This window comes from Chlamydotis macqueenii, chromosome 6 (genome assembly GCF_036417535.1).
Source record: "Chlamydotis macqueenii isolate bChlMac1 chromosome 6, bChlMac1.mat, whole genome shotgun sequence".
NCBI classification, from domain to species: Eukaryota; Metazoa; Chordata; class Aves; order Otidiformes; family Otididae; genus Chlamydotis; species Chlamydotis macqueenii.
Window position 1 is genome coordinate 43,893,917 of NC_141561.1, and position 19,302 is coordinate 43,913,218.

Consider the following 19,302-nt stretch of genomic DNA (forward strand, 5'->3'; position numbering starts at 1 on the left):
GATTTTGCCTGTGTTTGAGGGAGAGGTCCCTCCAGCCATGTCTGTCCTTTTCTCCAAGCCACGGCTCCCCTTCTGCACCCATTTCAGTGCTCGACATCTTGATCTCTCCTCCCTCGCTTCCAGGTTTTCGACATCCTGCCGCTGCACGGTGTGCTGCAGCCAGGCGAGAGCCAGCGAGTCACCTTCACTTTCTTTGGCCACGCCAACATTGTTGCCCGCGCCATGGCGCTGTGCAGGGTGGAGGGAGGCCCGACCTACAAGATGGCGTTGAGTGGGGAGGCTTCGCTCATCAGCTACCACCTAGACGTCATGGAGATTTACTACGGGCTGCAGGTACCGTGCACTTTTCTTGGCAGAGGTCCTTGTCACGAAACCACCACCAGCGCGTTGCTGCCCACCTAGGTCCAGGGCTCTCTCCCCTTCCCAGCTACTTTTTGAGTGATATGTCCTGCATCCAGGCTGGGTTTTGATGGCCATCTCCACACCTGCTCCCCCAAAATTGGCAGTTCCTCCTCTTCAAGGTCACTCATGCTGCCTCCTGGGGCAGGCAGGATCCCAGAGGTGATCTCCAGGGGGACATGCCCCAAGACATCCATCCACTGATCCGCTCCTAAAGCCTGAGGTCCAAGGAGATGCTCTCTTTCCATGCTCTTGATTAACCAACACAGTAAACCAGGGAGGAAGTGAACTTGGGCTTCCGTCACTGTAGCTGGAGAGAATGTCCCACAATGATCCCTGCTTTGCTTCTTTTCAGCTCAAAACCCCCCAGATATTTCCAGCTGTTGGCCCTGTACATGTTGCACGTCCATCTCCCTTTGTCGCTGTCACTGCAAGCTCTGCAAATACTTGCGTGCGGGTGCCTGTTCTTCTGAAATGTCTTGGTGCCTCCTCCTTTCTTTCAGCCAGCTGTTAGATGACACCTTGAAGTGCAGAGGGCTGGCATCCTCTTTGGTTTCTTGATTACTGATCTGTCTATGGTTGGTATTGCCCCTCTGCATGCCGCCATCACTCTCTGTTCCTGTGCAGGGCTAAGAGCTACCCTGTGGCTGTGGGCTCCCCAGCCTGACCTGGGAGAGTCAAGTGCCTGTATCTTCTCTGCAGTCCCTGCTTCTCTCTTGCGTTGTGTTCATTTGCTCTCATCCCAATGCAAGCAGCAGGAGACTCCCAGCAGCAGACTGGTGTGTGTAACTTCCCGCTCCTCTGCCCTCTCTTCAGCCGTTTCACAAAGTCGCGGAAGCAGAGCTCACCCTGCAGAACAGCGGCAAGGTGGGAATCACCTACGCGGTGCTAAGCCCCAGCACGGCCACTGCAGACAGCCCGCTGCCCGGCGTGCCCCTGGTTGTGCCCAGCACGGTGAGTAGCACAAGCGATGAACCCTGGGCCTGTCTCAGGCTGCCCAGGAGAGGGTGAGAAGGAAAAAAGGGAAAAAAGACAAGACCCACAGAAGCAGCCAGGAGAGACAGGGCTGTAAGCAACTGCTGCTGGGGGGCAGAGAGGGTCAAGCAGGTGCGGGCCTGAGAGAGTTCCTTAACGGCCGCTGCTGGCGGGTGGCCCTGCTGTCACACAGCACCCACCGGCGGGAGGCACGAGTGCTTGGGGAGCTCTCTGGCCCCCAGCTGCTGAGCTCTCTGCTCATGCTGGCGCTGGAGCCGGATGGCGCAGACTCTGCTGAGGGTCGCCTTCCCCCGGTTGTGTGATTGGACAGGACTTATTCCTGGTGCGAGCCTGCACAAACCCTGCCTGCCCCCTGCCAGCACTAAGCAGGGGAGACTGAAATACTTTCTTGTTTGGGCGTGAAGGTCCTTTGCCAGAAATGGTGACAGCCCCTGTACTGGTCCCTCACTGCTCCAGCTTTGCTGCTCTGCAGCAGCTTTGTGGGGCAGTGAGGGGGGCCAGGGAGGAGCGGGGCTGTGGAATAGCAAGGAGAGGAGTTTGCAGCACCCCACCATCCCAGCTTCTCCGTTCTGCGTGGGTGTCTTTGAGCTGAAGCAGTGTTCCTATCTATGTCCCTTTGTGCAATGGGAAGAGGAAGCCAAATGGCTTTCACATTTCCTCATGCCTGTCTCCGAAAAGGGCTGAGACGCTGATGCCCCCTTCCCGCGAGCTCCCGAAAGCACAGCTCTGCTTGGGCCCGGGCAGTGGTTGCTGTAGTTGCTTCATGGGCCCGGGCAGCTTGGCAGGGCTGGCTTTCGCTGCAGCTGTGTTGTGTGCTGCAGTAAGGGCACAGGAGACCAAGTGGCAGGATGTGTCCCGCTCAGCAGCTTCTCCCTGCAGCGTGGAGGGGAGCCGGGAGCTGAGGGTCCAGCCCAGTGTGTAGAGGGCGACCTGCAAAAGCTGAGACCATGTCCTGTCACCTCGAGCAGTGGTGCTGTCTGCTTGTAGTTGCTCCTGACCTGGCTGGCGTCAGCCCAGCCCGGGACTCCGACAGCCCTTCTGGAAGCCCAGAGAGGAGGTGGCCTTCCTGGCAGCACCTTCTTCCCTGGATCTCCTCCTGCACTGGGCTCCTGCTTCTCCAGAGATGTACGTTTGCAGATCACTGTGAGTCTGGAGAGACTCGAGCACCCTGGGTGCAACCACACAGGCAGGAGACGTTTGGTTGGGATCTGTGAATACGTCGGCGCTCAACACCAGCCTGGGCACCACTGACGTGCTGGGACAGGAGCTGCCGGCCCGTCTGAGAGTGCGGGCACTTCCCTCATCTTGCGTAGCGGCTGGCAAAAGAGCCTTTCTTCCCTCAGCTTGGCTCTGGCTGGCAGAGGGCACACCTCGTGAGCAGAAGAGCTGTGCTCACGCTGAGCAAAGGGCAGGCAGTGCTGTGGGGATGCAGCCTTAGGAGCCCTCTGAAGGACACAGTGCATCCTGGTGCAGGAGATGTGAGCTTTGGGACAGAAGAAGGCCAGAAGGCCATGTTGTCTGACCCTTTCTCAGCCTGGAGAACATGCCTTCTCTTGGCAGCATGTCTATCGTCTGAGCCATCCCTCCACCAAAGCCTCTTTGGTGCATTCCCTCCCTCTTCTCCCGCGCTCTGCAGGGTTATGTTGGACCTGGCACGCGGAAAGTTCTCAAAGTCTATTACCTGCCGGGAGTGCCTGGAGGCTTCTGCAGGACTTTCCAGATCCGAGTGGCTCACCTGGAGCCAGAAGAAATTTCCCTGAAAGGAGAGGGGAGCTTTCCCAGGATCTGCTTGGACCTGCCCAGGAACGTCAAAGGTAAGCACTGCCCGTCTGCTCCCCAGGAAGGCCCTGGGGTTTTTTTCCCCCATGTTATATGTCCCTAGGGCATCTTGCTTGAGGAATGTGTTTCTGGGAGAGGCCAGCGTTAGGGGAATGGGGCTTCCCAGCTTGAATGGGAATGGCGCTGTGCCCACACTTGTATTTGTGGATGTTCTCTTCCTTCAGGAAATGAAAAATATGAGAAGCTGCTCAAAGAGGCGAAAGAAAAGGTGGAAAAAGACAGCCAGAGGGACGAAGCAGTTGTTCTGAGGGAGGCTGCGGCAGCGGAGCCACCCATGGACAACTCGCAGAGTCTGGTGAGGAACAACTGCTTCCCTCTTTGGCACACGGTGCTCCCCCTGTGTCCTTTGGGCCCCTTGCACCCCACAGCAGGCTTCCTGGGGTCCTGCTGGCACTTGGGACCTCCCTGCCCACACCTGCCCATGGTCATGCATCAACTCAGCATTGCCCATGGGCTGCCCACCTCGGGGCATTGTCCCTCCCATAGATGCACCAGCTTCCTGACTGCCCCAGGGAGGGATCCTGAAGACCCTGCTCAAGGCATCGAATTGATGGTTCTTTGTGCTGGCGCTGCAGGTCATGGCTGGGGTGTCTGTGGCTCACAACAATCGGGACAATCTGTTTAACAGGGCCTGCAGCATGACAGGACAAGGGGTCATTGTTTTTAACTACAAGAGGCCAGATTCACACCAGGAATAAGGAGAATTTTTTTTATGATGAGAGTGTTGAAGCAGTGGCCCAGGTTGCCCAGAGAGGTGGTGGATGCCCCATCCCTGGAGACCTTCAAGGTCAGGCTGGACAGGGCTCTGAGCAAGCTGATCTGGTTGGAGATGTCCCTGCTCGCTGCAGGGGGTTGGACTGGATGATTTCTGAAGTTCCTTTCCAACCCAAACCATTCCAGGATTCTAGGATTCTCTGAACCCAAGCCCTGCCAGGTTTACAGAGTTAATCGCAGCAGCCTGACTTGTGCCCTGGGGTTGTGCTGTCGGTGCTCAGCTCCAAGTGGCACCGGCCCAACAAAAGGTTCCCTTTTCAAGAGAGCTTTTGTCCAAGCTGCTTTGGCACCGGCTGTGCGTAGGCACTCGGAGCACTGGAAGGTTCCTGGCTTGTCCGTCTGCCTCTCTGACGAGATCAGCTTTTGTAACAGTGACGGGCAGGCGAAGGCGCTGGAGTTCATTTCCCTAGAGATAAGGTCCTGGCTAAGAGAGCAGGAGGTGTCACAGACACTGAGCAGTGAGCCAGGAGGACCCCATCACCCCTCTCCACAAGAGCAGGCTGGGATCCTGTTTCAGAGACAGGGTTGTGCCTTGGGAAGGACCTTTGCTAACCAGCCACTGTCTTTCCTTGTCATCAGTTGGACACTCGGCTGCAGATGCAGATGGAGCAGATGCTGGTAGAGGAACACGCCCTGGCACAGCAGAAAGCTCTTGCCTCCCATCCCCCGGAGGAGACAGCCTTTGACCAGCGTGCTCGTCAGAGCCTTCTCAAGTCAGTGGGGACTCCCATAGCCTATCTCCAGGCACCCCGAGGGTAACAGCCAGAGGCGCAGCCCTGCTGCTGCTGTTTTGGGGACAGATCTGATTGCAGAGCGGTGGGGGCAAATCCTATTTCAGGGTCCTGAAGCAAGTTCAGGCTTGGGCTGTACCCCTGGCTCAGCAGTTCCACGGAGACCAGTGGAGGTCCAGTGAACTTGTCTGCAGTGGCTTTTCATAGCACATGAGCGGTGACCAGTATCCATTTTAAAGTAACTTTATTTTAAGGTCCCTTTGCTAGTTGAGGAAGCCTAGAACCTACACTCCCTGGGACTTGCCAAAGTCTTACTACCAGATAGTCAGGCCTTGGGATTCACTGACTAGAGCTGAGTTTCTACAGCAGTGGACACAGAAATACCCACATTTTTTGCATCGTCCACCCACTTGGAAACGTAGCCAGGCTGTGGTTTAAGAACTGTCCTTACTCGTCCTTTCAGGGCTCAGCTGCCCGAGTACATCCTGGACCTTGGCTCCGTCATTCCTGGTGACATCCACACGCACAGCGTGAAGATCACCAACACTGGCCACTTCCCTGTGTCCTTCCACGCCGATGGACAGGTCCTGCGTGACACAGGTAACCAGTGCTGGAGAGACTTCTCGTGGGCTTGAAGGAGCCTTGTCTGACAAAGTAGCTTCAGCTGCTGGCCATGGGGAGTTTTTTGAGTGCTTCTTTGTCTAGTTCTTCCTCCTTGCGACCCTCTCTACCTGCTGCTTTGGAGCCTGACTTCTCCTGGCCAGCAGGACCCAGAGACCTGGCCTGCCTGTGACTGCCCTAACACTTCCCTGGGGGCTAGATGGGCTGATCAGCGTGGTCCCCTCTCAGCAACCTCTGCTCTTGACTGCCAGGAGTGTCATCTGAGTTTCTTTGTGCACTCTGGGCTTGTGTTACAAGCAGACGGACTCTTTGGGGTTTGGAAGTGCATTGCTTAGAGTTCATAAAGATGTCACGCTTGTGTTCAGCCTTTATTGAGAACGTGGCCTGTGAGGTCCTGTGTTGTATGGAAACAGGCTTCTGAAGCAGGCCTTTGAGGTAAGGCTGCACTGCCATCCAACGGTGACTCGCTGTGTCTGAGGGGTGGTCAGGTGTCTCCTCTAAGTTGTTTTCCAGGGAGCACCATGGCATGGAGGGATCTTAGTTGGAAATTCCCCTTTGGAGAGGTCTGTGCATCCTTCCGTGGGATGCCTGAAGAAGAAATTGCTGGAGGTCCTGAAATGATAGATTTCCTTTTTACCGTGTGGACCTTGGATTCTGGCTGTGAAAACCCTTTGTCCGTGTGTGGTGAGAAGGGAGAAAGAGTGGCAGGCTTCTCCGGAGAAGCCAAGGGGTCCTTCAGAGAGCCAGCAGCCAGGACACTCGAATGGCCTTAACACGCTTGTGACACATTGATGTGGGTTGTGCCTCTCAGCTGCTTTATTTTCATCTGCTCAAGGTTTCAGTGTGGAGCCTGCCCGTGTGAAACGTCTGCCCTGCTGGGAGACAGAGACTTTTGAGGTGCGCTTCGACCCACAAAGTGCCAAGCTGCCGCTGGGAGAGGTGGACATGCTCCTGCCCATCAAGGTATCGCATGCTTCCTCACCTCCCTCACCACCTTTCAGGGCAGGTGGCAGCTTGGGACAGCAGCAGATGTCACCTGGGCTTTCAGCGGGATGCTCTGTCCTTCACTAGGTAACAGGGGGCCCCACATTTCACGTCCGTCTCCGTGCCAACGTTGCTGTGCCGTCCCTCTGCCTCTCCAAGGATACAGTGGAGTTCTCCACTGTCCAGTGCGGACAGTGCCAGGAAGAAACCATCCAGCTCCACAATCCACTCCAGGTCCCCTGCAAATGGTTCACCACCAGGAGTGAGCCTGTTAAGAAGGTAAAGCACAGACTCCGTGGAACGCGTAACGTCGTGGTTGGGCTTTCTTTGCCCCTCTTGCCCTTTCTGCGCCTGTGGCTGCCTGAGCCCTTGGGCTACAGCCCACCTGAGGAAGCTTTAGAGGTACAGAGCAAATCTGGTTTGCCTGCACCTGTTCACTAGCTGATGCTTCACTTCTTTGCCAGCTTCACCCATTGCTCCTCTTCTGACAGTGCATCTGCGCACCCTGCCTGCACATTTTCCCTCCAGTTCTAGGCCAGTGGTGGCTGTGGCTGGTTTGGACGTGGGTGCTCGCAGCACCATGACAGTATCTCAGAGCACTGCAGGAACCGAGAGTCTGTCCTCACAGACCAAGGAGACCTCACACGATTGGTTTCTGTGCTCAGGTGGACAAACGTTTGTCGGTGCGCATGCATCGGAAGCTGCTCCAGGAGTTGAAGGCCAAGCCCTGTGTCTTCGAGGTGCTGCCCCCAGCTGGAGTCCTCGCTCCAGGACAGCGATGCCACGTGCAAGTCAGGTTTTCACCTGTGGAAGAGGTGAGATTGGCGAGGCAGAAACACCTGATAGACCAATTTAGGTCCATCTGATAAACAAATATGCGGTTCCCCTGCACACCAGGACTCATCCTGCTCACTCACCCCCAGGAGGTCTGTCAGGGCAGTGTGGTAACGAGAGCCCAGCGTGGGGAGGAGGAGATGAGGTCTACCTCCGCATGGAGCTTTCTGCAAGCCCCGTCCCCACTGTGCCTCGGTTTCCCTTGCAGCACAGCCTTCTGAGAGGGGCTTTGAAATCCCCATGGGGAGCTTGCACAGCGAGCATCAGGGCACTGCAGTGTGGCTACCTGTGGGTGCATGATGGGGAACTCTGCCTCTTTCCCATCATCTTCCCCCTTGCCAGGACGTATTTGCAGGCTGCATTGCCCTGGTGCAGAGCACGTGGCGTGCTCACAGGGGATAACGCTGGAAGGGCCCATCGAGGCTAATCCCGCTGCTGGTACCAGCAGACAAAACAGCCGCCAGACACCCTCCTGGGCACGGCAGGACAGTCACCTGCAGTGCTGTGCTGCCAGCAGTCCCCATGGCCCTGGCCCAGCCTGTCTGCATGTTCCCAGGCAGTCTGACCTTGGGGAGGGCTTGAATGGGAGGCCCTGTCACCTGGGGCTTCATGGAGGAGCTTTCTGTGCTTCTCTCTTTGCAGAAATCCTACAGAAGCAAGGTGAAGATTAACATTTGCCAGAGCAGCCAGCAGCTCGAGCTGCAGATGTCGGGGCATGGGCTGCAGCCACAGCTGGAGTTCAGCCCCTCGGTGCTGGAGCTGGGACCATCGCTGCCGTGCAGCCGCGGGGCAGAGGGGACAGTGGTGGTGAAGAACCCGTGCGATTTCCCCATCGAGTTTTACTCCCTGGAGTTCGACCAGCAGTACCTTGCTGAGGAGCAGGTGAGAGGGAAGGTCTGGTCCCATGCGCACACTCCCGTCGCTTCCTAGCGCTCCAGCCTTCCCAGGCTCGTGCCAGGGAGGTGGAGGCAGTCCCCAGGGCAAAGCCTGGTGGCATTTCAGGGTTGGCCACCTCTGCTGGCAGGTGTGTAGGGGCTTGGATAGTCCGTGCCGTTGGGAGGAAGGAATGAGGGAGAAGATGGGTTGGCTGGGGAGTCTATTCGTGTGATGAAGGTCAAGAATCACATCCCACCTACGTTTTTTTTTCCCTATGCACACAGATCCTGCGGACGCTGAAGGATTACGATCGCCACAACACCTTGTTGCTGCCACCACGTGCCCTGGGTGAGAAGCTGCCCCCAGAGGTGCTGGAGTACTATGAGGACCAGAAGAGGCTGGAAGAGGAGCAGGCACAGTCCAGGACTGGGGAAGCAGCAGGCCAGGACAACGGTGAGGGATTGGCATTGGCTCTCCTGAGTGTGGCCACAGCAGGGAGCTCAGCCCACACACCCTGAGCTCCCCATGACCTCGTTGTCCATGGAAAGCCCATGCTTTTAGCAGCTTCCCATTCCCTAGCTTGGTGGAGGAATTTCCAGGTGGAAATCTGTGGCTTGTAACACGCATCCTCTGCCAGCCCTGAGTGCAGCCAAAGCAAGCTCGTATCTGCCTGCCGTGGACTGGGGCAGTAGTCAGGATGTCCCCTTGTGTCCCTCATCCACAAAGAGTAGGATGGGATGAGTTCTTCAGACAGTCGGACCAGGTCTAATACCACTGGCTATGTCCGATTTGTTTCTTCCCAGCAACAAAAGCACAAGCTCAAAATTCCCCTGAGGGCAGCCAGAGCCTGGACAGACTTCCCTGTGCCTTGGGAGTCTCCCTCCTTGGGCAATTTTGTGTCTTTTGCATGTGGCTGCGCAAAGTGTCAAATGGCAAAGAGCAGATGCCTGAGCATGTTCACTCTCTTCTTCCCTCCCTGTGTCCTTCCTGCTGAGCAAACTTTGAAAGTGTCCGGTCTCTGTCAGCTCAAGGAGGGAAGCACTCTGCTGGGATCATTCACACCATCTCATCCCACAGCTCGGTCGTTCCCTCCTCCATTTTTGATGAAAGCCAGTCCAACAAGGTGGACTCTAAAGCTGAATGTGGAGAAGAGGAGGAGGAAGGCGTTGAGAAAAGATGCGGGACAGATAACAACCCTAAGCTCGTCACCTGGTTTATGTCCATTGTGGCAAAGGGGTCTCAGTGGAGGACTTGAGTGTCAGCTCCATCACTTCCCTGCAGCCTGGGGCCACCTTCACTCCTGTAGGCCCGGAATGCGCTCTTCTCTGGGAAGTCTGCAGGATCCCGGGAGGAGTCTGGGGCAGGGACAAGGGAGAGGCCAGGGAGGTTTTCCCCAGCTTTGCCACATGAGCATGTTTGCCCCCAGGAGCTGCTGGGATCAGGATGATGCTGTTCCCTTTGCTAGGCAGGGCAGGGCAGGGCGCTCGCTGTCCTACGTGGCATTGCAAGCTGAGTTGTCTTTTGGTGACCTCCTGAGGTCAAAGGTGGGAACTCGTTGTAAATGCTGTTCTGGTGAATTCAGAGCCCGGCCAGATGTCCTGCTAGTAATATTCCTCAAGCATCCGGCTTTTGGATAATGGCTTGATCCTCAGCTTGCGATCTGCCTTGGGACTGAGTAAGATGCCTGGTTCTGCCTGTGTCCCCTTACTCAGCAGGACCTGAGACCAATCTCCCATGACGACAGTTCATGAAAGATTTGGCCCAGGCCTTTCAGGCATTGCTGGCTGCTTGCTTTGTTCTCTTTCTGCCACCCCATTCTGCCACCCCATTTCCTGTACCCTGAAGAGGCACCTTCACCAGCATCTAGGGCTGACCCTGATCTGCACAAGTCTAAAGGAAGGGCATGGTGAGATCTTGGGTGTGACGTTGGTTTCAGCAGTCTCCTCTCCCAGGACCTGAGGGGATGGGAGGATGATCAGGATGACAGGTAGGCAGGAGACCGACTTTTCTACCTGCTTCTGCACAGGAGAGCATCAGCAAAGCACCGCCAGCAGCAAGGAGGCAGCGGGAGAACTGGACAACAGCCCTGTCACTAAGGCCATTGCCCACCACCTTGGCATCGATCTCTCTGCAGAAGGGCGCGCAGCCCGAAACCGGAGAGGGATCGTCGTCATCGTCCATGGGGCACCCCTGACAGGTACGTGAGCGGCAGGCCGTGGCTGCCAGGATGGGGGGCAGCAGGAGAGACATATATCTCCTGGTGGACCACGGTGCTTGGTTGACCAAGTGAAGTGAAGCAAGGTGAGCCACAGCTCTGCTGGTACATGAAGCAGCCTCAGGCCTTCACCTAGCTGGTGCAGGTGGTGTGGCTCATCTTGTGTCCCTGCTAGGAGCTGGGCTCTCGTTCCCGCAAGCAGTGTGGCCATGTTCCTGTTGCTTTGTGGGACCACATTGCCTCGGGTCCATGTTGCCTCGTGGGAGCAGTCCCTAGCCCACACTGACCCTCAAAGTGTGCCCAGAGGTTGCCTGAGACAGCAGCGAGCAGCACAGGCTAGCGAATAATAGTCTGAGTGGTGGTGGGACAGGGCTGGAAGCAGTGTTCTGGCCCAGGGTCGAGGTCACCACAAGGGACAAAGTCCTCAGCTGAAGATGAGGTGGAGATGATCCACATTTCTAACCATGCTCAGGCTGCCTCCCTCATGGTCTCTCCTTAAGGGGCACGTGCTTTCCCCCTGCCCTTGAAAATGTGAAATACTTTTTGGGGCATTTCCAGAGCCTGTCCCTGACAATGCCTCATGTGCAAGTGTCACCAAGCAGTCTTCCTCTCTCTCAAGGCAAGACCACGGCAGCGGTCGCGCTGTCCAAATACTATGGCGCTGCCTGCTTGTCCATCGATGCCGTGGTGGAGGAAGCCATCTCGAAGAGGAGCAGCTCAGCAGGGCTGTGTGCCCGGGAGCTGTGCATCAGGGCTGCCATCGAGCAGAAGAGCCGCAAGGAGACAGAGCGTGCGGGTAAGGAGAAACGCTGGACCCCCAGCAGCGCTTCAGAAACCCACCATGACCATCCACCTCCCTTGCTCCAGAGAAGCAGCTTGACAGCCCTTGGGTCTCTTGGGGAACATGGCTGCAGCGTGTAGAAATGCAAAGCCGTTTCTTCAAACATCTCTGGGTATTAAAAAAATTCTCTATTTTCCGGGATCCGGCAGGGGCACTTTTCCTGCTCCTGAGCTTCTTGGCACGGGTTCCTTTTTCTAGGAGCAGTGAAGCACACTTGTTTGTGTCTTACTGAGAGTTCTCCTGTTTCCTCAAAGCTGAATCCAGCTTGCTCCTCAGGGCCGTCAGGCAGAACTGCTGCCCACTTTAAGAAGGAAAAAGGTCTCTAAAGTGGCTCATGAAGCATTAGACGACTGACTTTGAGTGTGGCTTCACAAACATGAGAGGAAGGGAAGGATCACCTTCTGGGGCAGTTTCAGATGAGAGAGATGCTGCAGATGAGCTCTTTTCTCCAGAGATGTTCCTATACAGGCTGTCAGGTTAGGCAGCTCGTGCCAGTTGTGCTGTTCTCCGTTGTGAGACCGGAGACTTTAAGGAAACTTTATTGGGCAGCTGGTGCCCCAAGCTCTGCAGGGTGAGGCCAGACCCTGTCTGTGGTGGGGGCAGTTTTGCGTTGCTCAGCTTTGAACTTGGCTGGGTTGGGAGCTGGTGGAAGGAAGAAGGGCCTGGGTCCCCGGTGGGGTTATCCCATGTGGAGGATTTAGCTCCAGCAGAGATGGGTGATGCAGCTGGGGCAGGGCTGCGTGTTACGGTCTCTATCTGAGAATGTAGGATGGGGGCAAGGTACAGAAACAATAGTCCTGGAGGACAAATCCTTGGCTTGACCCATAGGGGGAGTGACTGTGGAAAAGGTGTTACTTGTGTGCACGTTTGTTGGGACGGACACGGGGCTGTGAATTAAAAGCTCTCTAGCTTTCCAATCTAGTTTCAGGTGGTGTGCTTTCTCGTGCTAATAAGAGAAGCAGGGAGGGAGCTGCTTCTGGGAGCAGTGCTGCCAGTGCCAGGCAGGCTGGGGGACAAGTGCTGTGTCCCTACCAGGGCACAAGGCTGTGCTCATGGAGGTGCGAGGTGCCTGCTTGCTCCCCACAGCGCCCGTCGCCAGCCCCACTGAGCCGTTTGTCCCCTCCACAGGTCAAAACGCAGATGCCTCCCGCCGCCGGCAGTTCCGGGCCCATGGCAAGCGCAGCCCAGACAGGAGCCAGTCGCCCTCTGCCAACAAAGTCAGCCTGCAGTCTGTAGGTTCCCAAAGCTCTGCAGCGGCCAAGACAAAGAAAAAGGAGCGCCTGTCCCAGAAACAGCATGTAATGGACCTGACAGGCTCCCGGGTGAAGCGTGATCGGCACAGCTTAGTGCATGGCACCTTTCTGTTGCCTTTGAGAATCATAGAATCTTAGAGGGGTTGGGGCGGGAGGGGACCTTTAAAGGCCACCCAGCCCAACCCCCTGCAGGGAGCAGGGACATCTCCAACCACATCAGGTTGCTCAGAGCCCCGTCCAACCTGGCCTTGAATGATTCCAGGGATGGGGCATCCACCACCTCTCTGGACAACCTGTTCCGATGTTCCAGCGCTCTCATCATGAAAAATGTCTTCCTTCTGTCTAGTTTGAATGTCCCCTCTTTGAGTGTAAAACCGTTACGTGTTTTCCTGTCGCTACAGGCCTTGTTAAAAGTGCAGGGGCTGCTTACCGTGGCGGGGCTCTGTGTCACCCAGAGCCTGGTGTGGGGAACGATAGTGCAGAGAGGCAGCTGGGCAGGTTGGGGATGGCGTGGGGTGGGAACAAAAACCTGTGTTCTGCCAGAAAAACTCGACTGAGTCGTATGGTTTGTTGGCAAAGTGGCTGCAGGTGGTGAGCAAAGCTGTGGGACGCTGTGCCAGGGGCTTGCAAGCTTGGGTCTCTTGTGGCCAAGGGATGTGACCCCCAGGGTTGTCCCCTGGAGCTGCTGGCCTGCCCTTTGGGTCTATTGTCTTGCGAGCGAGAGACCTGAGCTGCAAGCCCAGCAGCTGGAAATGTTCAGGGGGTTCCAAGGTGGTTTATTTCTCTCGTGGTGTTCAATGTTGCAGGGCTCATTGAGTTCTGAGCTCAGCTCAGCCCTTCCCTGCGTTCCTGCGCAGCGATGGCTGAGCATCAGTGACAGCGCAGCGGGAGAGCTGGGCTTGATGAGCTGCGTGCTGCCTGAGGACTTGCTGGTGGCCATCCTCTCGGAAAGGCTGCAGGTACGTGGGGTGGGGGCAAATGATACGTTCCTGCTACAGAGAGACAGGCGGTGAGGTACAGTTTGCAGAGGAGGGGATCTGTATCTGCTGTTGGAGAAGTCCTGGGCTGCGTGCAGGCACGCCTGGGTCAAGCTGCAGATGCTAGAAGCCGGCAGAGCGCAGGGAAAGATCAGAGCTTGTCTGAGCCGATGCTCTTGGAACGACGACGCGCTGCCCTTTGCCGTTTGGGCTGACTGAGTAGCTGAGAGCCCAACGCGTGCCATCGCTGACTTTCTCTTCCTTTGCCACTTGATTCACAGCTGAGCGACTGCTTCCAGGGAGTGGTGTTTGATGGCCTGGAGACCTGCTTTGCATGCAGCACGGCATCTGCGCTCCTCTGCCTGCTCAAAGCTGTGGGAAATCGGCCTCACATCTATTTTGTGAACCTGTTCCGGGATTATGCTTCTTTGAAAGCCAGGGAGACAGCCGCGAAAGAGCAGGAAGGTAAGAATCTTCATCTCCGCGCCTTTCCAATCTTCTCTCAAGCCCTCAACCTTACCCGTGTGTATCTGTGTCACCAGCAGAGCTTGTAAGAAACGGTTTTATGAATCCTTCCGCCTTTTGCCTCAGTGTAGCCAGCACTCAGCTCACAGTTGCTTAAACACAGCAGAGCTGAGGCTGTAAGATTCCCCTTGGTCTCTGCCATTAAAGCTTGGGCACAAGTGCAAGCTGTTGTGGCTCAGTAACTACCCACCCTCCAGCTGTCCACAGCGCTGGTGCACGTGAGCCAGGCAAGGTACAGGCGACAGTTTGGGGGATTCTCTGAACGCTGGAGCAGGGATATGAGCTCCCCAGGATGGCCTGGCAGGATGATAGGCTGGGTCGGGACAGAGCTGTGAATCCTTGCAGCTCCTCCAGAACTTGCAGTGGCTAATGGTTTCACCTCTGGTCTGTGCTGAAGAACGGGAGCGGGAAGAAGCTGCCAGGAGGGAGGAAGCACGTCTCTGGGAGATGGATGAGGAGGAGTACGATGCCCTCATGGAGGAAGAGAAAACTCAATTTAATCAGAGGCTCCTACAAGCCCGGCGTAAGAGGAGGAGGAGGTCTGTAAGCCTTCCATGGACAACTCCCCAGGATAGTGTCCCTCAGGGCCTTCCCTGCTCCAGAGACCTTGGTTGAGCTAAGAGGGCTTTCAGAGCAAACGCCAAAAGTGTCTATTCCAAGCCGCACAAGGATGGCCAGTTCCACCTCCCTGGCTCCCGACAGGGGAGGGACTTTGCGCTGGGAGAGAAGAGAACATCTTCTCTCCGATTCAGCAGTGAGCCCTCTGGCATAGACGCTGGCTGCAGGCAGCTGGGCTCTGTGCTTGCCTTGCCGCTGCACCCACAAGTGTCTCTGAGTTAATGCTGTGGATGGCCATCTTCTTCATCCCCCTTCCTCACCAAACCAGAGGGGCTGTGGTGTGGGCTGGTGTGAGGTGCAGCTGTGCTGCCTTGGTGTAGAGAGCAGTCCTGCTGTAGGTGAAGCCCGTGCAACGCTGATCTCCCAGGGTTTTCCTGACTGAGCGCCGCCAGCCATAGAAGCTGGTGTCTCTTCGGCTCCCCTTCGCCTGCAGCAGCAGGGGAGCCTGGGAGAAGCTGTGACCCAGCAAAGCAGCCCTGTCCAGGAGGATGCACAGGGGAAGTGTTAAACTGGGAGGGGGACCTGCTTCAAGTGAGCATGCGTTTCAGCTTTTCTGTCAGCACAGGCCCCAGTTTGTTGCTCTGGGAGGAGATGGCTAGGGCTGCTTCCAATCTTGATTTCCAGGAGAGACGGCACAAGTTTCCCGTGGTGACGGCTGGGTTCCAGCAGGAAGCCTGGTTGATGAGAGCCTGTTTTGCAGGAGGGGAGTTACCTTTGCTTTCTGACTGATGTGAGTGTCCTCAGTAAGGAGCAGGCTATGCCCAGGGAGAAGGGCTGGATAAGCCTCGTAGGTGTTGGCGCAGGGATAAGGAGGCGTTAGTGATTTGTGAGCTGGTTGAAACTGGGAGAGCAAGAGAGGGCTTCTGGCATCAGTGCGCAGAGATGGTGGATCCGTCCTTGGCAGTGTGCTGGAGGGGTCCAGGTGGACCTGATTGGAGAAGCAGCACAATTTAGACTTTAGGACAGCAAAGCCTAGATTTGGCTGGCCCTGGAGGACCCCTCTCACCTTGCCGCCCTTTGGATGTTGCCAGGCTCCCCAGGTTGAGGGAAGTCCATGGCGATGGCCTAAGAGTTCTGTCTGGCCTCAGGGTCAATGAATGGCGTGCAGGGCCAGCTGGGATTGCAGCGAGCCCACATTTCTGGTGGTGACTCACAGGGCTGTTTTCTGTTTGGCTTCCTGAAGGGCGATGGAGCAGCCTGACGAAAAGCACCGTCAGGAGCTGGAACCCCTGAAGAAGGAACAAGAGCTGGAGAATTCCAAGAGGAGTAGGAGCGAGCTTGGAAAAGACCAAGTTAACGCTTCAGGGAAGAAAATGCAGCCTGGAGTCAGACAGGTGGGTGGCTGTGTTTGTAGAGATGAGTAAAAGCCCTGGGGAGCTTCTTCCCACGGAGCTGTACCATTCCCCGAGAAGCCAGCAGCCACACGCGGCGCTGGGCCCAGGAATGGGCCTCAGTGAGTAACACGTGGGGTTGTGCTGGGAAACAAGAGCCGGTGTTTGCTCATGCTGCTGCTTCGCCAGGGATGTTTTCCCATGGGTTTGCTGGGGAGCTGCATTTGTGGGATCATGCTGCCTTTGAGTCTTGGCTTCACATAACTCCAGACATTCACTGTGAAGCCCTAGATAGTTTTAGTCCAGCATTTCTCCCCACTCTGCACATGACTTACACCTCTGGGCCATGATCCGTCTGGGATGGGGTGTCTTTTGCTACATGCCTGGCAGGAGATCCCGCCAGGCCTTAGGTATTCAACCAGACTTCCTCAAGTGTCAGCCAGGCACAGGGACGCTCAGCACACCAGAATGGAGCCCAGAGGACTGCACAGGGGTACGGAGGTGTTTTAATTTCCCGCTTTGGTTCGGAGAAGCTTTTCTACTTTTCATCTGGTGGGCAGGACTCCCCATCAGTCTGGCACTGGGGAGTTTGGTTTCAGTTGAGCTACCCTGGGTACCAGCTGTGTTCTGGATTGGGATTTGTGGAGCACCCAGCACAGGTCTCAGGCGAGGCTTGGGGTGCTGTTGCAAAGATCATCACTGCCCTGCAGCATCTGAGTTGGTGCTTTGAAATGCTCACTGCTTTTTCCTGCTCCTCCTGCCCAGAACACGAACGCATCCGCCAGCAACACCAGCATTTCCACCAGCAACCAGTTGGATGCCACCAAAGGGGTAGACAAGAGAGGATCTGTAAAGAAGCACTCAGGCGCTGTTGGGAGTGACAAGGAAGAGAAGAGAAAGCAGAGCAAGGTTTCCCTGATGGATGCCTGCCCAGCCGTGCGTGTGCAACACTCAGACGCAGAACAGGGGGCTCTGAGTGACAGCGAGAACTTGGCCCTGAGGTTTAAGATCTATGAGGCATCGCAGAAGTATGTGGCGCATATCTTGTCATTCTGGGACAGGGTTCAGGGTATCCTGCTGTCCCCTCTGAACCAAGCGGAGGTGCGGCACAAAGCAGAAGCCCGGCGCCAGCCTGCCTTGAGCCACGGGAGCCAGCAAAACAGAGGGAAAGAGCATCAGGTGACACTGGAAAAGGAGTGCAGGAAGAAAGAGCGCCTGGAGGAGTCTGTGAAGAAAGAGCGCATGGAGAAGGAGAGCACCAAGAAAGAGCGCCTGGAGAAAGAGGGTGTGAAGAAAGAGCGCCTGGAGAAGGATTGCTCCAAGAAAGAGCGCGTGGAGAAGAAGCGCACGAAGAAGGAGCGGCTAAAAAATCTGGAGGCTCTTGAGGACTCCGCGTTATCTGAGCTGGAAGGGGAAGGTGCAGAAGGGTCATGCAGAGGCCAGCGTGGCAGGGTGCCCTGCTTGACCATCGAAGCACTGGGCTCAGAAGATGTGACCAGGAAGATCCTGGAGAGCAGCAAGCTGCCAGTGGCAGAGCAGGTAAAGCCCTGTGAAGCTCAGGTGCTGAGCCTGCCATGCTCTGCCCTGGTGCATTGCGTCCCACGGACAAGGGCACAGAGCCTTGTCCAGGCCACTGTTCCACAACGGCTCCGGAGCAGCCCCGTGGCTGGAGAGGTTCTCACCATCCCTCAGACGGGTGCAAAGCGGGAGTGCTCTCTCTTCAAGCATCCTGTCCGTTCAGTTTCCCAGTGTGGAAATCATTCCAGATGGTTCCAGGGCAGGGCAGCTCATGGTCGGTGTTGCCTTCAGCTGAGTCACTCAGAGGAGAGATTTCTCTCTAGGTCTCAGCTGTAGGTCCTGGCACTGCTCTGGAGCCTGCCCACCCCACTGGGCGTAAAAAAGCACTGTACTCCCTAGAAATAATAATTTTAAAAACCCCATTGCCAAAAGCTCAGTGCCTTTAAGGAAGTGGGAGGTTGAAGGTGACGGGAGTATAAAGAGAGTTTTCTCTTCTGCTTTAGATCTTGGATGAGCTGGGACTGGGTCCCTCTGGGCCTCCCATTCCCCCTCCTGCTTTGTACTCCGTGATCCGCTACCCGGAGAAGCGAACGGCCCCTGCAGCAGGAGAAGCCCTCCAGCACTTCCAGCTTGTTGTGCCAGAAGGTGCTGTTGCGGAAGGAGAACAGGCGGCGACTGTAAGTGTCGTGGATGCCCCCGCTGTGCCCGCAGTGAAGGTTTCAGGACAGGGGCCAGGCTGCATGGGGGCACGGGGGGCAGGCGAGATGGAAAAGAATCACTGTGGAAGGGCGGTCAAATCATGACGGGGCCACGTGTCTGCAGGCATCCCTTCTGTCTGTCCAAAAGAGACAGCTGTGCTGTCTCTCTGCTGAGAAATAGGATGGTTCTTTATCATGAGAGAAAAGAGCCACAGCTTTCTTTCCAGGGTGGGATGTCTCCAGGCAGGTCTGACCTCTCTCTCTCTTCTCTCTCTCCCCTTGCTGTTAAGACCTCCAAGAAACAGGTCACTCCAACAAGGGGGCGGTCGAGGAAGGAGAAAGCTGTGGGTAGCCCGAAGACTCTGAGGAAGAAGCGCAGCTCCAGCCGGGGCAGCAGAGATCTCCAGAGGCCGGACACAGGAGCACCCACATGTCCTCCCAGGTTGGACCAAAGTGATGTGGACACGGTTCCATCCCCAGGGAGACCTGTCAGGCGAGCTGTGAGGCAGGAGGTGACCCCTCTGCTTCGCAGCCATCTCGCCAGACAAGGTCCCTCATCTCCAGCTCTGCAGGCACCCTCGGCCGGTGCCTCCATGGCATGGCAAGTCCACAACCCTCCGTTCCTCATTTGCTTCTTCCCAGTGTTTGAAATCTCCTTTTTAATTGCCAGGCTGAGCAGCTGTCGGTGGATAGTGCCTGCCCACGGTGAGGTGCAACTGAAGGTCCACTTCAGCTCCACGGAACCGGGCCAGTTTGAGCAGACGCTGCATTTTGAGATCCTGGGGACAAAGCGTCTGTACCAGCTGCCCTGCAGGGGCACCTGCCTGTATCCCGCCATCAGCCAGGACCCGCGGTAAGGCTGGCGCGTGGGAGCCCTCACGCATGGCTCCCCCTGAACTCAGAGCCAGGGCTGCCCCTTGTACCCCTGTGACCTTCTGGCTTGGGCACAGCGTGCTGCCTGAGCAGCCCAGCATCTTCCCGTGCTTGGAGCTGGGAACCAGTCCTGGTACCTCAGCCACCCAGAAGGGTTATGGCTTTCTGACCAGGTTTCCTACCTAGGAGCATCTCACAGCTCCTCATTCCCTGTTTCTCTCCCCAGGCTGGTGTTTCCCCACCAGAGGGAGAGCAAGGAGGATGAGGACATCATCTCCAAGAAGTATGTCATGGACACGGGTGTTTTCCACTTTGGACCGCTGCTGTGTGGGAAGCCAAGAGACGGGTACGTGCTCCCAGCCCTGAGTTAGCAGCTGATGCTCACACAGAAGGTGGAAG

At 56.4% G+C, this 19,302-nt stretch overlaps 1 protein-coding gene across 1 annotated transcript in view; it reads left to right on the forward strand.

The window, feature by feature from the left end:
- Positions 1-19,302, forward strand: part of LOC147600346 (axonemal central pair apparatus protein HYDIN-like) — a 39,490-nt gene that overhangs the window by 10,457 nt on the left and 9,731 nt on the right. Inside the window, exons 8-32 of the mRNA XM_086751236.1 lie at positions 124-333; positions 1,216-1,353; positions 3,032-3,209; positions 3,399-3,529; positions 4,588-4,721; positions 5,203-5,339; positions 6,196-6,323; positions 6,432-6,623; positions 7,010-7,159; positions 7,821-8,060; positions 8,339-8,507; positions 9,050-9,235; positions 10,075-10,251; positions 10,889-11,065; positions 12,239-12,432; positions 13,170-13,322; positions 13,622-13,805; positions 14,263-14,404; positions 15,667-15,817; positions 16,580-16,993; positions 17,126-17,353; positions 17,836-18,048; positions 18,321-18,523; positions 18,701-18,883; positions 19,130-19,249. Coding sequence (XP_086607362.1) covers positions 124-333; positions 1,216-1,353; positions 3,032-3,209; positions 3,399-3,529; positions 4,588-4,721; positions 5,203-5,339; positions 6,196-6,323; positions 6,432-6,623; positions 7,010-7,159; positions 7,821-8,060; positions 8,339-8,507; positions 9,050-9,235; positions 10,075-10,251; positions 10,889-11,065; positions 12,239-12,432; positions 13,170-13,322; positions 13,622-13,805; positions 14,263-14,404; positions 15,667-15,817; positions 16,580-16,993; positions 17,126-17,353; positions 17,836-18,048; positions 18,321-18,523; positions 18,701-18,883; positions 19,130-19,249 — 4,532 coding nt within the window. The remainder of the gene's footprint in view (positions 1-123; positions 334-1,215; positions 1,354-3,031; positions 3,210-3,398; positions 3,530-4,587; positions 4,722-5,202; positions 5,340-6,195; positions 6,324-6,431; positions 6,624-7,009; positions 7,160-7,820; positions 8,061-8,338; positions 8,508-9,049; positions 9,236-10,074; positions 10,252-10,888; positions 11,066-12,238; positions 12,433-13,169; positions 13,323-13,621; positions 13,806-14,262; positions 14,405-15,666; positions 15,818-16,579; positions 16,994-17,125; positions 17,354-17,835; positions 18,049-18,320; positions 18,524-18,700; positions 18,884-19,129; positions 19,250-19,302) is intronic.